At 43.2% G+C, this 16,539-nt stretch overlaps 1 protein-coding gene across 6 annotated transcripts in view; it reads right to left on the reverse strand.

Annotated features, from left to right (window-relative positions):
- Positions 1–58: 58 nt before the first annotated feature.
- SPTAN1 (spectrin alpha, non-erythrocytic 1) overlaps positions 59–16,539 on the reverse strand; it is a 52,993-nt gene continuing 36,512 nt past the window's right edge. For 2 of the 6 annotated variants that reach the window (XM_082327775.1, XM_082327772.1), the window contains 23 exons: positions 16,376–16,479; positions 16,076–16,238; positions 15,587–15,601; positions 13,691–13,822; positions 13,204–13,341; positions 12,743–12,847; positions 12,319–12,527; positions 11,359–11,479; positions 11,085–11,206; positions 10,402–10,534; positions 9,848–9,946; positions 9,407–9,566; positions 9,099–9,175; positions 8,727–8,936; positions 8,168–8,464; positions 7,549–7,661; positions 6,676–6,693; positions 3,468–3,522; positions 2,752–2,948; positions 2,311–2,364; positions 1,679–1,825; positions 1,195–1,342; positions 59–483 (listed from right to left, as the gene is read on the reverse strand). In XM_082327775.1, coding sequence (XP_082183901.1) covers positions 358–483; positions 1,195–1,342; positions 1,679–1,825; positions 2,311–2,364; positions 2,752–2,948; positions 3,468–3,522; positions 6,676–6,693; positions 7,549–7,661; positions 8,168–8,464; positions 8,727–8,936; positions 9,099–9,175; positions 9,407–9,566; positions 9,848–9,946; positions 10,402–10,534; positions 11,085–11,206; positions 11,359–11,479; positions 12,319–12,527; positions 12,743–12,847; positions 13,204–13,341; positions 13,691–13,822; positions 15,587–15,601; positions 16,076–16,238; positions 16,376–16,479 — 2,943 coding nt within the window. In that variant the 3' untranslated portion in view covers positions 59–357. Of the gene's footprint in view, positions 484–1,194; positions 1,343–1,678; positions 1,826–2,310; positions 2,365–2,751; positions 2,949–3,467; positions 3,523–4,101; positions 4,847–6,675; positions 6,694–7,548; positions 7,662–8,167; positions 8,465–8,726; positions 8,937–9,098; positions 9,176–9,406; positions 9,567–9,847; positions 9,947–10,401; positions 10,535–11,084; positions 11,207–11,358; positions 11,480–12,318; positions 12,528–12,742; positions 12,848–13,203; positions 13,342–13,690; positions 13,823–15,586; positions 15,602–16,075; positions 16,239–16,375; positions 16,480–16,539 lie in introns of those variants that run through there. The other 4 variants (XM_082327776.1, XM_082327773.1, XM_082327774.1 and 1 more) reach the window with 3 other exon arrangements.

Here is a 16,539-nt window from a genome sequence, read left to right on the forward strand (position 1 = left end):
AACGCAAGCCGCCGCGGGAAGCTGCTTCCTACTCTGACTGCAGGGAAAGCTGCCCACTCACCTCTTCCGCAGCGCTGGCCGTAAAACGCGTGACCACGGCAGCTGGCGTTTCATCCACGTACCAGTTACATTTGCGTTTAGCCATTAAACACAAGATGATGTGGTTCGACCAGTAACTTTTATTGAAGCACACTGCAATATGTTTGTTTTCCCTAAGAGTTTTAAGCTAAGCAGTTTAAGGTTACATCATAAAGTAACATCGAGTATTGTAGAGCACAAAGAGAGAGAGAGACATGCAGAGCTACAGTCAGCAAACGGGGGCATGTTCTTTGCACCTTTCGGTACTAGTGTTTTAGATCAATTCACAAAGAGTGAACGTGTAAATTCTATGTAGTCGTAGGCAGCAGGAAGTTCTCTGCCCTTGCCGTCCATGTAGGGCTTCATGTGAGAGATGCAGTAATCGGCTTGTTCCCGGGTCAGGTTCTGAAAGACAAAGACGGCGCGGAGCTGGAGAGGGGCGCTCCGAGGCTGCGGATGGGGCGTTTCCGAGCAGCCCTCCCGTTCCCAGGGGCGCGCAGCTCGGAGCGGAAGCCGGAGCAGCCAACTACGCCTGGCATGGAAGCGCTCTGGCTGCTCGCGCTGTTTGGTTAAGGGTTGGAAGCTCTGACCCGAGTCTTCCCACCACAGAGAAGACAGAACGGGTAACTGACAGGAGGAAGCAGCGCAACCTCTTTATTTCTCTGCCAGCCGGTGGGATTCAGACAGGAAAAACTTGCTGTCTTGGCAGGGCCGTGAGAGGGAGGAGACGTTCATACTGCCTAAGCTGAGGGTGAAGTTTCTCCTTCGAATCGCTGTCTGGAGAAACACCTCCCTCTCGTCTCCCAGACGATTAAAGGCAGGCAGGAGTTTCTGAGGACAGACCCAGTGACCGCACCCCCTTCCCAGGCCTCCGAGTAGCTCTTGTCCTACTGAACCTGCGTAGTTCCTTGGCAGTTAAGGCTTTCCCTCTTCCTCTACGGAGCCAAGAAAGCAACTGGGCAGGGCTGTTAGCGTTGTTTCTGTTACCTCTGCAGTTCAGCGCTGCCTCAGCTACAGCGACGTGAGCCTCCAAGCAGCCAGTGCCGGTCCTCGCTAACAGCCTCTAACCAAAAAGCCCCCGCCTGCCCCTCCCCGGTGGCCACAAGCAGGACTCACTTGGTAGAGCTCCTCCTTGGTCACGTAGGGCTTCCCCTCTGAGCTGAGGGCGCGGAAAGCGCTCTCGATCTCCTCGCTGGATTTCACATTCTCCGTTTCCCTGCTGATCATGAACGCCATGTACTCCTGCAGCGAGACGTGTCCATCCCTGCCGGGGAAACACAGCGCGTGAGCACTGCCGCCCACTGACACCCCGAGCACAGCGCTTCCGTACCCTCCCGAGAGGGGCTTTATCTTTTCTGGGAGGAGCAAAAGTCTTAACAGGACTGTCAACACCAGGTCGTTTCCTAAAGCGCATTTCTTCTTCGCAAATGTCAGTCTTACCTTCGTAAAGACTCTTTTACATGAATTGTTGTGAAAACCACCATAGCCTCTCCACAACAGAAGTAAGCGCAGCCCTCAGCCTGTGAGAGACCTTCCAGCCAACTCCCCGAAGGACACCGAATCAACATTTTGCAATATAAACAGGTCCAAACCCACGTACCTGTTGGGATCTACAGTGTCAAGAATAGACTCAAACTCTGGGTCTGGCTCTCCTTCCTCGACCATAGGCAGGTCGTAGCCGAGAGAGCGCAAGCAAGACTTGAACTCCTGGTGATTAAGTCGTCCAGATTTGTCCTTGTCAAAGTGCCTAAAAACATAAAAACAAAGCCCACGTTTTTAAGTGTCAGTTGTTGAGTACTGAAAGCTATAAAGTGGGCTGAAAACTAGACAGATTATAACTAGCCCGCTATTCTGGACAAATGAGCTTGAATCAATAAATAGTTATATCTAACATATATAAAAAGCACAAATTCTTTACTTTGCTTAAAAAGCATCCAGAAAATGGCTATATTCCAGCTGGACTTCACTGGCACTCCCAGTTCCTACACCACTGCGCCCACAAGCAAGCGTGCCCAGGAGAGGCTCCGGCGCGGCCGTGGCTGCCCCCGGCCAGCAGCGGGCGTCTCCGGAGGCTCTTGCCATCTGGCAGAGATCAGAGCAGCTCGGCACAAAACTGGGCAGACAATAAAGGAGCTACAAACAGATTGGTCAGCGAATGCTGCGAACAGGAGCCACCCGCGTGCCAGAAATATCTCGCAAGCATTCCTCCGGCACGCTTTCCCCGCGACTCACTTGAACATCATGCTGAACTCCTTCAGAGCCTCCTCGGTGACTCCAGTCGTGTTTCTGAAAAGGAAGAAGCAAAGCTCGTGAACAGTTCCTAAACTGCAGAACTCTGCTGGAGTCCATCTGCCCCAAGCCAGGGTCTGCATCAGAAGGTGAGGACAAACGAGCAACCAACACATCGCCATCACCAACAGAATAAATCGATTCCTCTAAGATCTCGTCACTGCTAATGGCCAACAGGAGCTATTTCCAAAACTGCTAACTTCATCTCCATGAGGAGAGCCGGGGGCGGGGGGGATTTACAAGCTCACTACACCCGTTAGTCAGAGCACAGGAGACCCATTAGCACGATCATGCGAGGTTTGTTTTTCAGACACAGGCAGATGTCTCCTCTCCGTGATCCCCCCAAGTCAGACAGCTTTACGCCGCAGGAGGGGTAGGCCATACCGAGCTTGAATCTGCTGTTCCAGATTGTGCTGCATTCTCATCCCCAGCTGGTCAAGCTGGTCCCACTGCTGCGCCAGCCCCACGGTGCTGTGTTCTGTGTATTTGTTGTCCAGGATAAGTGCCTCTTCCATGGCTGCTCCAAGGTCCTCAATCTTCTTCAGCTGGCTCCTCATAGCTCGGATCTCCTGGTGCTTGCGCTGTTAGGAGGGAGTGGAGAGGAGAAAATCAAGAAGCACAAAAAACCCCCTTAGAAAGTTATAACACAGGCTGGCAGGGGAGGAAGGGTTATACGCTTCTTTTTCTGCTGGGATTATATACACATATACTGGGATTTGTAAAATAGTATTCAAAGTGTTCTTTATGCACTCTACTGGAAACAACAAGTCTTGCAAACCAGTTCTTGAGACAAAAAACCCCTCTCATTAGGAAACGGGCTGAAAATACCGTATTCTCTCTGCTCTACCCCGCTCATTTAGAAAAAAAGAACAAAAAGGAAAACTACATTTTAACTACATTAAACATTACATGTTTAATGGCTTGTGATATGAGTAGACATCAGATATGCAAATAGATAATCCCAAGGGTCTCTTCAGTACTCAAAATGTGTAAAATCAATTCAGATTTTACCATATAATTACATGCATTTCCATTCCCACCCTGTGTTCCCCAGTCATCAGTTGGGAAAGGTGTTTTAGCAATAGGTGAGCATTGCTTACTTTAGTAGCTTCCAACTGCGATTCCAGTGTTCCCGATTCCTCCACCATGCAAGACCTAAACACAGAATCACAGTGAGACAGAGCACTTATCCCATAAAAAATGGCAGGTGGGGCTTGAAATTAACAGTCCTTCCTTGAAATTAAAAATCCTTACACCAGTGTTATTCTCCTGTAGATATTTAAACAGTTTTTGTTGTTTGTTTATTCTGACTCATCCTATTTCAGACTGACACGTGTACATCTTGTTTGATTCTTATTTCTTTATATAGTTAATTTCTAGCCCCGTTTGAAAGCCAACACGATCAGCAGCCACACTTCATGCCAGATCCAAAGCGCCTGCTTTACTGGACCCTAAGGAAATTAGAAACTTAGTGCAGTCCCACCCCACTCCACCGTGCCCAGCACACACACGCACACACGAACTACAGGTGATTCACTGGAGATGGGCTGCGTTTGCCAGTAAGGTACGGAGCTCTACAGAGCTGTGTTACATGGGGATAAAATAGGGGGAAAAAAGACCTTGAAAACTATTGGTTTGGTTTAAAAGTAATCTTAATACGGCATAATCACTGCAGAAAACTATCGACCTCTCCTACACAGCAGTGGTTGTGGACAGTTGCCTTTCCCACCCTACCTCTCCCATGCTGCGCCCAGAGCAGCTGAGGCACGGCCGCTCCTCTCAGTCCCATTTCCACGCTGAGACCACCACTGCGGTGATGGTCTCCAAGTTCTACTTCGTATGGACTAGCTACGGGAGGTCTCTGAATGCTGCTTTTCTCCCCGAGATCCTAAGCAACTTTTAGGCAGCAGTGTTGAAGAATCTCTCTCCTTCCAACACGTATGGTGAGAGTTCATAACGTGCACGGACAGCAGGTCTGGGCGCTGTGCGGGTGGGCCGTCCTCTCCTTTGACTCTGTGCTATCGAAGTTCCTAAAACTTCAGTCACTGGTATTTAAGTCACTGAACCCAGGTTTTCATCCCCACTGAAATCTATCCTCCTACATGCTTTTGAGCTTCTTGAGAAGGGGATTTCGAAAGTGCTGAATCACTCTGTAGCAATGAAAACGCACCAAACATCTGGGTGTTTCTCAACGCATGGTTAAGGCTCAAGTTCAATGCACGTCTAAAGAGATGAAGCGCACGCCCAGAACCCTGAGCAGGAAGCTGGGAACCAACCGTGGAAAGGAAAGAGTCAACAGGGAAACAAACCTCCAAGCATCTCTAAGCCGTGAAAGTTAGTTGGAAGGAAAGCGAGCCTTGGAATTAAAGAGTGCATTTGAAAACCAAAGTGAGGTAAGAAAATAAGAGGAAAAAACCTTCCAGATAGATCATCCCCAACTTCATACTGATAGACACGAATGACACGACGATACGCTATGCTAGTCAAAGAAAAGAAACCAAGTAAATTCCAAAAAGGAAGAAAGAACAGAGGAAAGAACACACCCAAACATGGCCACTGCAGCGGAGCCACACTCCAAGCCAGCACCACCTTGCAGCAAACACAAGCAAGTACTTAATGAAAGAAAATTACTCAAATGCTGGTTGCACAGACACAAAAATAATCTGTTATTATTTTCGTGTAAGTCACAAAGAAGTGAGTCTCACTAAGAGACGAACGGAAGTCTTGCAGTTAACTCATCTACAGATTCTTTAAAGGAATTCTTCTTCCTAAACTCCAAATTCTTGTTCCTCCCCTCCCCATAGAAAACCTCCTCCAGGCAGCGCCGGGTGCGCACAAGCAGCTATGGCACACTGAAAAGCAAGGTGTACGCGTGGCAACGCTTATCTCAAAAGTTCTCTGAAGCTCTGCTTCCCCTCTTGCCAAGGAAGGCTAAGCACAGCCAATGCCTCTGAGCTAAATCTGTGTTATTAATCTATTCACGCAGAATTAAGGACAAACTCTGCCTGGCATATCAGCAGCCTTCTGGTAATTTGTTCAACAGAAGAGCTTGGCATGGTGATCTCAAACTCTGACCCTACGTCTTTCAGTAAATGGCTCCTTTCTGTTCGCTCATTCTTGAATACCAGAACTAATCTACAACACTACTTTACAAAGGAGCAGAGAATTCAGCATCCGTTCCAGGAAAATCTGCTCAGTTCCATTAAACTGTACGACAAAAATGGGGCAAATTATTTTTATCTGGCAGAAACAGCAGAACACAAGACACTGTGATCATTACAGAGCAAATAAGAAGCACAGTTATCTGCGAAGATTCCACCCTTTTATTATGAAAAGCCTTCTCTCTTTAGGAGAGAGGCCCCTGCCTCCTCTCCGGCACTTTACGCAGGGCTGACACACAGGCCCCCGCACCAGGCCCATACACTATTCGTTAGCATTTTACATTAGGTCTTATTACAAAGCTTCCATTGTGCTGCAGACTTTTAATACTGAAGAAATTTAAATGGACAGACACGCTCTCCGAGGGTTTGGCAGTCTGAAGACATTTAGAAGATTTCATTATTTCCTTTCCACTCCCTGACAAATGACGAGCGTGCATCCTCAATCAGGAACCACTGCCACGGACACAACGGGGGCTTAAAACCGCAGGCGTCAAACTGCCTGCAAACCCCCACACCTTCATGGGTTCCTGTAGGAAGGTTTTGGTTTCTCCTATGAAGGATAATACCACCTTTGTGGGGCATGGTTATGCAGCAGATTAAAAAATGGGAAGTTCGTATTTGTATACTACAGAGTTTTAAGACAAATAATTTCAGTAAAGCCTCTTCATAGGAATCTTCCCTCCTCCCTACCAAAAACGGTCAATACTTGGAGCTTCGAGAACAGTTACAATGGAAAAGTTTATTTCACTAAGCAAGTCTCTGAATGCTGGAAAACCAGGAATGTCAGCTGTTTTCCAAAGGCAGCCTATTCTATGTTCTCGGATATCTCATCAGATTAAGAGCCTTTTCTTGTGCAAGCCCTCAGAGAAAGCAAGAACAGAAGTTAGGATTTCCATGGTGTGCCAGTGGCTACCCATTAATCATTTCTTCTGCTTTTGACTAGGAAATTGTTACGTTTCTACTGGTTTATACTTAATCTACTCCAAAATCTTGTTTCCTGTGTCTGTGCACCTCAGCCACAGATTGCTCTTTTCAAATAAAAGGGGTTTCAGCGCAGCTTTCACAAGCTGTGTAACAACAGAAGAAAACACACAGACAGAGCAGAACACATCGCCAAATTTTTAAAGATATAAAATTCAATACTAACCCATCTAGCAGGTAAGTCCTGTAGAATGTGAAGATCCAAACATCAGGCAGCAGGACAGAGACAAGACAATAAGAGAGGGACAGAGATTTGGGTGGGAAGCAAACATCAGAAAGTTAAAAATCGTATTTATATTTCATTATTTCATGAAGACACGTACAGAACTATTTGTAAACACACAGAGACAGAGAATCACAGGATTACATGAAAACAGAACTCGCCTCCTCTGAACCACAACCAGAGTGTGTCAGAATTGGCTAACAGCACCGAGCACAGTTACCTCTGTTTTCTAGAAACATGCTCTTCCGTTCACTGCGATTCTTGACCTTTAGATTTTTTTTATTTTGAATGCACTTATTAAATCTTTATTCCTTCTCCCTAGGCAAGGATATTATTAGACAGCACCCTGGGTAAGTGATGACAAAGTAGTCTTAAGCTTTCTTCACAGCTTCTTTCTCTATTGAAATTCTCGTGAGATTTCTAACATGCTATTCAATACAAAAGGAGCACTAACAGAAACGCCACTGGCACTGTGCACAGTCTGCTTCGAGCTATTTGCTCCTCGCCCCCCCAGCTGTACTGCAGACAAGTTCAGGAATAACTGGAGAAGAGTGAAGTCCTGGATAACTGGAATTACGGCACGAAAATGAATTCAGAAGCAGAAACATTTTTAAAGTCTGGCGTTTCAGGGCTTTTCTCTTCCCTGTGGCTAACAGGGCCTCCCTCAAATCCCAACTGCAGGAAATGGATGAGTCCCGAACAGCTGTTTTTCAGCTGGAGACATTTACAACTTAGACGGACCAAAGACATGTAGGATGGATACAAATATTAGCTGAGGAATGCTCTAAGGGCAGCTCCTGGGAATACAAACTGTACCTGGTCTCCTGAATCCACTGATGGAAAGCATTAGCATGCTGAGCAAATTCCTGGCGCAATTTGTCATTTTCTTCCTGCCTTCGCTGTTCCTTCTGCAGCTCCAATTCACGCTCCTGAGAAACGTACAAAAATAATTTCAAACAGCGAAATAATGTGATTGCCGATTGCCCTCCTCCTGTAACAAAAAGCAAAAACTAAGAGCTGCATACCAGCACGGTTCTGAAGCTCAAAACAAGACTGAGGGCTCAAAGAGCATCCTGGATATCTAGACAAAACCATCTACGGTGACAACACAGAACATTCCTACCGAAGCCTTGAGACCTGGAACTGAACCAGCAGTTACTTTACTGCATAGCATGGACACTAAACATTTTATAGCTAGGAAGCGAGGGACATGGGCTTCGTCTTTTGAAAGACTGCAAATGGAAGACCATGAAAAGTTTATAGCCAACGGAATTTTTTCTCTGCTCCCAAATTTCGAGATATTTCCATCTGTAGTACAGTGACAAACTCTTGTACTGATTATCTTGGAGGACAACTTCCACGGAAGACTTGAAAGGCTGTAAACTATGAAAAGAGCCTCTCTCTCTCTCTCTCTCTCTTCCCCCCCCCAACTTGCCTTGATAATTTTCTGCAGATTCCTCCAGGTTTCTTCAAGAGCCTCCATAGTAAACCAAGTATATGGGTTGGAGGCTACACGGAAGCTCTTGATCTGGCGATCAAGCTCTGCCAGCTGGTTGAAGTCAGCTTGGGCAGAACTAAGCGAAGAACGGAAAGCATCATGCGCTTCTCGCAGCGCTTTGATTTCTTCCAGCGAGTTACAGCGCACAGGATCTGTCAGGTCCTCTTCGGCATTCTCAAACCAACTGTTGAAGGCAGACGCCTTCTTTGCAAAAGTCAGGAACAGATCCTCAACCTTGAAAAGAGCAAACAATCCAGTTGTTCAGTTCGGTTGTGCAGTAATGCAAATATTCTGTATGAGTTGATCTGGAATTAACATGCATCAATGACAGTTTGCCCTTATTACTTATTTCTTGAAAACATCTAAAACATGACAAGTCTCCAGGATCTCCATAATCATTAGCTGCAAATGAAAATGCTGCAGAAGTTGCAAGCGTCGAATGTTTTTTTCAAAGAGAACAATTAGATTTGTGCAGCCCCATGGTTTGGCCACTTACCTTTCTGAAATGCTCCTGAGCCTCCAAGAGTTTCTTTTTCCTGGCAGCAGAATTAGCAAGTAGCTGATTCCAGCGTTTCATCAAGGAAGCATGCCGAGCCTCAATGGCCTTTGATTGGATATGTTTGGCTGCTAGCAGCTGGTCCTTCAGAGCAGTGATGTTTGCAATTCCCTCCTGCTGGAAAGCCTGAAGTCCAGCATCAAAAGTTTCCTGAAGCATTAAAAAAAAGAACAAAATATTTTAGATTGTATTTTTGTTTAACCATTCCAATATCCTGCATAAATTTCAAACATAAATGCCAGATCCTTGTGTACTGAAGCGTTCACTTGTTCTCTCCATCACTTATGAGGTGGAAGCAGCATTAGCACTAACCTGTTTGGTGAGTAGTGTTTGCACAGAAGAGAGGTCGCGTCCATAATCATCTGTCTTCAGACTGTTTTCCTTCTCACCTGGAAAATGAAACAAATTTAGTAAAAATGTCAATGTCTGTATCTTACAAATTCCCTCTATTCCAAATCAGGTTACCTGAAAAGCATAAATCGGGTATAGCACTGCTGATTACTTTGGGTTTAGGTCTGCCTGTTACAACGGCAAGCGAGAAGGTATTTGAGATCTTTTGAAATGAAAGAGCACTTCAAATTTCTTTGTGACAGGGTACTGTGACCCAGTGCAGGACATACCTATCCATGACTCCACTACATCTGCTTTCCAGTTGAACTGGAGGAAGGCAGAGTTCTCATCCAACTTGGCTTTCCGCTGAGCTGCTGCTTTCTCCAGATCCGACACCTTGCCTCTGAGGCCCTTCATCTTGGCAGTAATGTTCTCCTCGTGGTGATTGTTCTACATGACAGCAGAAAAAAAACGCACACTATATGATCTTAAGGCCTTCCAAGGCATCCAGTAAGTTGGTGACAGAGCAAGGACTTCCACTGAAAGATTTTGTCCAAGAAATAGCTTTGAAAGCAGTTAACACCAACAGCTTATTCAGCTGCAAAAAACGAGCAAGAGCTCTTTTCAAAGGGATGACAAATCAGTCCTCGGAGAAGAGTAAGTCTACTTTGACATGAAAATGTCCTGGGTAGCCTTTGAAGGTTTTTTCTTCTGCACCAGTTTATGCTCACCTTTTTAATGAGATCCTCTCCGTTAGCACAAACATCGTTCACTCTGTCTTTGTGGACAGTAAAATCAGTCTCGAATGCTTCGTGCTTTTTCAGCAAGCCCTGCAAATGCGAGAGACAGTCACTCGTTTAAATAATTTCTCACCACTTATTAAAAATTAAAAAAATGAAAATAATTTATTGTTATAAATCAGCTAGCATAAACTTTTTCTGACAAAAACTATTACTCTTAGCTGGTTAGCACAACTTGCTGTTTTTCTGTGGACAAAAGGAGACCGATATTGACTTCCAATATAACTTCAGCCATTTGAATTCACCAGGACTGCCCATCAGAGGTCAAGAGGTGCAAAGCTACGCCAAACTGCAAGTCATTTCTACGGGAAATAACATACTTGGGATGCTTTTATAAAACGAATTCATGTCTTTTACAATGTAGGCTTTCAAAAGGAACCAACAATAACCGCTAAACTGGAAAGACAGTTAAAGAAAAGGTTCGTTAAGCTCTAACCAACAATAATGCAACAAGAACAACGAAGAGCTGACAACTTTCTCCATACCTGGATAGCAGCAAGGGTGTCCCCATAATCCTCGCTGGCTACCAGTGTCATTTTCTCATTGATCCAGGCTTCTTCTTCCTCAACATTTGCTACAAACTGCTGGTACTCCAGAGACTCCTCTAGACGCTGACCTCTGTATGGGAAAAGAAAGGTAAAATCAGTCGGAGTGTTGCTTTATGGCTTTTAGATGTAAGATGTAAAAACAAATTACAGCAGCAGAAAACCTAAGAATGTACAGAGACTGAACCCTAAACACACAACGATTCACACTTCACTTCTCCAGCAGCAGACTGCAATGTCTACAGCTCTAGAAATTCACTAGGCCACAAAGCCTGCAGCTACTGAAGGACCAAAACGAATCATTTTCTCCCACCAGCTTCTACTCAGAAAAACATCCAGGTAGTAGATTAAAGCCAGTTAATTTCAAGTCTATGGTTTCCAAATGGCACAAGAAAAGGCTAAACACAGCATATGTCAAAAAAAGACTCATGTTTCTACTGAGGAACATTATCACTAAAACTCTTTTCAATAGTCTCTAAGAGTCTGTCACCAGTGACCCGTGCTATTACATCATATTACTGACTCCTGAACCATACCCTAAACCCCTGAAATTCAGTAAATCTGGTCATTACGAGTCCATGTAACTTTTAATACTGGATTTTACAAAAACATGTCTCACACACCTAGCAGCTGCCAACTGTTTTAACTCTTTCCAGTGATCCACAAACTGAGCCAGTCTCTGCTGTATCTCCTCCTTTCCAATTGTGTTATCATCTGAAAGCTTCTTACCGGTGTCCAGAACACCCTGCAAAGCAGAGAAACACACAGTTAACAGAACTTGCTCTCTTCTTATGCCTTCTATTTGGATTCCAGCAAACCTATTACTGGCTTTCATATTTGCCACAAGCAAGGAAGACGCTGCTTATAGTGAAATCTGTCAAGGAGAGAGGCATTTACCTGGATAGCAGGTTCGTGGGCAGCTAATTCTGCTTCTAAGCGCTTGTGTTTTTTCCTAAGGTTCTGCACACCGGTTAGGTCTCTGCCATAGTCCTCTGAGCTAACCAACAGTTTCTTCTCTCTAAATTCAAGAGAAAAGAGAGAAAGATAAAATTTGAAAACTACTTCCATAGGTCAAACCTGACAAAAGGAAAAAAAGAAACTAAAACCCCTGCAAATAAGGAAATGCTCCTCATAGCACAGAAATCTTGGATGTAAAAAATTGTCTACCTGAGTTATCAGCAAACAGCAGCTATCTCCTGGCAGCATATTCAGGAGTAATGTGGGGGGGAAAGAAAGGTGACAGAGGGCCTATCGTTTCTCTCTGAAGGATAGAGTTTCTCTGTACTGTTTTCTTTCTAGTAAGATAGATACCTTCTGTAAAGTTTACCTGCTGTTGCCCCATTTTATTTTTTTATTTTACAAGCATGACAAAAAAGTGCTCTAATTTGAATGATTTCAATCCAGCTCACTTCTTTCCCTCCTCCCAAGCTACTAACACCAATATGGAAAGAGCATTTGATTAATTACTACAACTGGCTAGAACAAAAAACAAAACCAAAAGTACTTCAAACTGAAAAAGTAAGGTTTGAATTTTTGCTAGGAACTTTCCTAAGAAGAGTAGAGTCAAATTTCAGTTATCTGGTGCGGGTCTAAACAGCATTACTTCTTCCAGTACAGAGCTTTCCTTCTTGGGGTTTAACCAAAAGAGAACTGTAGATAAGAAGCCACACCCAAGCTAGTGCTGAACCCATTTTGAATATAGTTTTCTTGACTGGGGGCAAAGGTGATTTCTTGTAGAAGCACATACTTGTGCAAAAGGCAAGTTATAAAACCATGCTACAGACTACGAATGTTGTTAGCAAGTTGGCAGTAAGCACATGCCCCCACGCCAGAGCCTAGAACTTCCAAAATACACACTTGATCCAGGACTCCTCATCATCCATGTCACGGAAAAACTGATGCAAACGGTGGGACTCGTTCAGCTTTGCACGGCGGGCAGCTGCCATACTCTTAATCCTCTGGAAGCGCCCATTAATGGTCTCACGTTTATCCTTTACTTGGGATGTATCAAAAGCACTGCTGGTCATCAAACTGTCAGCCTGACTGTTCAGGTCCTTCAGACGGTCCTGGAAACATGGGTGAAAAAGTGTGTCAGTTGCTTGGATCTCATTTGTGTTTGTTATGTCAGTATAAAAATCATTATCTGCTGTGCAGAGTCACAGGTTTTACTAAGAAAAAAATGTTTCAACAAGTATATGACTGCAGCATGTACTGAAGTGGTATCGGCAGAATTTGCTGATTACTATGATTTATCTTCCAAAACGAAAAGAGAAAGCAATACCTCATGTGCAGATATATCAGCTTCCAGTAACTGGTGTTTCTTCAGAAGGTTGTTAACTGACGCCAAGTCCTTCCCATAGTCTTCAGATGCCAACAAAGCCTCCACCTGAGGGTGGGGAAGGAAAAACGGGATGGAGAACAAGTTGTGTTTTCACAAAACCCTTGACATTATGTCTTTAAAACCGTGCAAATTAATTCTCTTCTCCATTTTCTACAGTGTGGATAAACCTTTGCCTCATCACCTGTTTAATTCCTACAAGATTCTATGCAAATATGCTTCTCCTCACCTTATTTTTTATAAATAAGAACATCCACAAGATTTTTAGTTGTAATAAAGATTTTTTCAAAATAAATCTAGACTTGCGCAAAGGTGGACTGTGCTCCACAAAATCTAACATCAGCCAAGGGAATCAAAAATCAGAAGAACAAGTCTTGCGAGTAAATAATCCCAATCTCAGTTACCTCTGAAAGCCAGAAATCAAAGTCCTTGATTCCAGTATTGAAATTCTGTTGCTTATTAGCTTCTTTCAGTTTCTGACTCTTCTCTGCTGATTTCTGTACCAGGAATTGCCATTGGTCAGCCAGGGCAGCTAGGCGTGCCTGTTATAAAACGGAAAAGATAAACGCTACAAACATAAGTTCTGCTAAATGCAAAACCAGAATAAGGTACAAGTTTGGCTGCTGATGCCAGATATGCAAATTGCACAGTCACTATTTCATGCTGCCTAGCTATAATTCAGTTCAACTTTTACATCCCGATCATAGGACCGGAAAACTTCTCACCCTTGAGAACGAAGCAGAACGATTACCCTGATTTTTACTGCAGAGTTGGGATAGAAAAGCTTCTCTAAAACAAGATTTGTTTTTGAGGGACGCTCTCCTCCCCCAATTACCCAAACACTTCTCAAAGCAAAAACTAAGCAAATCTTCTAAGACTTCTTGTATCTACCTTGACAGCATCCTCACTGCCGGCACACGCTCCTCTTTCAATCAGAGAGTTCCCCATATCAATGACTCCACGGATCCGATCTGCGTTGGCATGGAGCTCAGCTTCAAAGGCTTGGTGTTTCTGGTGTTTGCTCTGAATATGACAAAAGCAAAACTGTTAGGGACTGGGCAAAGGGCTCCTAAATTGTTCTCATGGGCCGAGGGGAGAGCACAAGAGTTATCTACATACATGAGATTTCTATATAGCCTGATCTAAAGAAGTTCTCTCAGTAAGAATACTTATTGCTCACTCAAATACTAACTCTCATTAATCTGAGTAACCATCAAGCTTTGGCCTAGTAAAACTGTCCATGAGCGGATACATACAACTCGGGCAACATCTCCATTTTACAGATGCCTATGCAACGTTCCTTCCATTAAGCTTAGCTGTTACTAAAATAGTTTTCTCATTTTCAATGCCATCATCTTTGAAAAGCAGCAATTATACATACCCTAAGCATAAGCACAGTAGAGCATCCCTTCTACTCCTATAGTAATTTCATAATTTTCTATTTCCCTTCCTAATCTATAGGTAATTAAGAGAAATCACTGCTGCAGCCTATCTGCTTTCTGCACAGTTTTGATATTAGTCAAAGTCATACACGGCCACATTATGTATTAAAATAATGAACTAACAACCAAAAACCTCTATAAAAATAACGGAATTATTTGTTAAAAATTTTTCTCTGCTGAGTTGAGAGCACCATGAGAACAATAGGAGCCTTGCTGTGGGAGGAAGTATACAGTTCTCTCTCATACATACACGATCCATCCGCCCACCAAGAAGATAACAATAGCACAAAAATGACAAGACAGAATTTACAAGTATTAACTGGAAATGCTAGTAACATTGGACATGGGTATACAATGCCCTGAGAGAATGGAATGAAAGCAAATGTTAGATTAAAAATAAAAGATGGAAAATACTATAGCACTGGCATGAGAAATTCTGCATGAACTGCTTTATTTTGGGAACTGTTAATCCTGAATGCTGAGATTATAAAAACATATCCTTCAAAGCTAGAATTACCAACATGTAAAATTCAATTAAAAAGCTGCCAATTACATATCTCCATATAATTACCATGACAACAAATCCCAGACAAGCCTTTTTGGTTTAATATAAAATTCTGATTTTTCAACAACAACAAAAATTTAATGTACCACAGCCGAAAGTGACAAATAACGATTCTTTCCTTTCTTGCTCTAGTTAGCTTCCCCTTTCTTTGTTCTGTCTTCTCCTTCCATATATCCTCATTTTACTCCACTTCTTGGATTCTGACAAGTCCTGTCACCTTTCCATCTGGTACTTAGCTTTTTCTGGAGTGTTCCTTCTATATTATTCCCTTCTATGCTACTGCTGCAAGAACTAAGCCATCTAGGTCTGTCATTTTATTGAATCCTCCATCTTCAGCACTTGATTCTACAAATGCAAGCTAACAGAGTTGGCATTGTGTGTCACGTTAAATCACCACCACTCTAGATTGGGACAGGAGGATGACAGGCCCAATAACCAAATTTCTGAAAAAGGAGGATAGAAACCCATTTTTCTATGGGCTAACTCCTAAAAAACCCCACCAAACTACATCACCAATGCACCACAAATTAAACAGATCATGCAGAACACCTGCAAAACAAATACATAAATAAATGATGCTGAATGGGCATTAACAAAAAAGCCACACCCACAACATGAAGATCAATAGCTGTACCTGGATGTAGTTCAAAAACTAAGAGAAAACAAAGAGATTGCATGAACTGATGGATGGAGCAACAGACTGCAACCAGACCTTGTGCTCACACATAAGCTATACAAAGAAAACAAATTCACATACCAGGGCTAGTCCAAACTACTTACCAGCAGTTTGGAAAGCTATAAAACAGATTGAGAGAAGTAGTTCAGTGCATTCATACTACTTCATAAACCAGTATTAAAACATAAGAGGTAACTTCAATTAATTATTCCTTAATACTGAAAAATAAATGAGACTTCAAATTTCAGAACGTAAGACAGAGATGAGACCCAAGAACTCCATTTCCTTATTTTATTATCTAGATGCTGGGAGAAAACAGCTACTCGGGGCTTTCTTCGGGAAACTTGCTGCTGCAGATAGCACATATATTATTTATTATACGCATCAATAATTACCAAGTGAGTTCTATTTTGGGTCTCCTTTCATGCATAATGTACCTTCCATTTTCTCCTTGTTAAATGGAGACCATGTCCAACATGGTGTATAATTCTGTTATCACCGAATAAGAATTCCTGACCGTATTTTTTCAAACCAGAGTATGTTTTGCAAGTTAAAAATGATATTTTGATTTTTGAGCCAAGAATCATAATCACCTGGATATTTGTGGGATCCTTATATGACTCATCACTTGCAGTTTGGAGCTTTTCACTGATCCAAGCTTCTATTTCATCCACATCACGACTGAACTGCTGGAGTGTCTGAGATTCTCCTAGCTTCGATCTCTTTTCAATCATTTGAGCTTTCAGACGAAGCCACCTGTATGCAATTAAATACACATGTTGAACGAAAAACTAGGAGTGCACACCCCATCATGTTTAACAGCTACAAAATGTTGCCAAAGAGCATTCTCTTTCAGTCAGTATCTGCACCCCATCTAACAGGGCAATACTGACCTGTCCAAAACCTCATTGCGTCTGTTAGCGATGACTCCTTTTGCATAATGATCAGCAGAGATCAACTGGTCAGCAAAAGACTGTAAGACAGCAATTTTCTCTTCCTATTAAAAACAGAAGACATAAATTAGAGCTGTGGTTCCTTAAAGTCAAGTGATGAGCGG

The sequence above is a fragment of the Platalea leucorodia genome (genome assembly GCF_965183815.1).
Source record: "Platalea leucorodia genome assembly, chromosome: 15".
NCBI lineage: Eukaryota > Metazoa > Chordata > Aves > Pelecaniformes > Threskiornithidae > Platalea > Platalea leucorodia.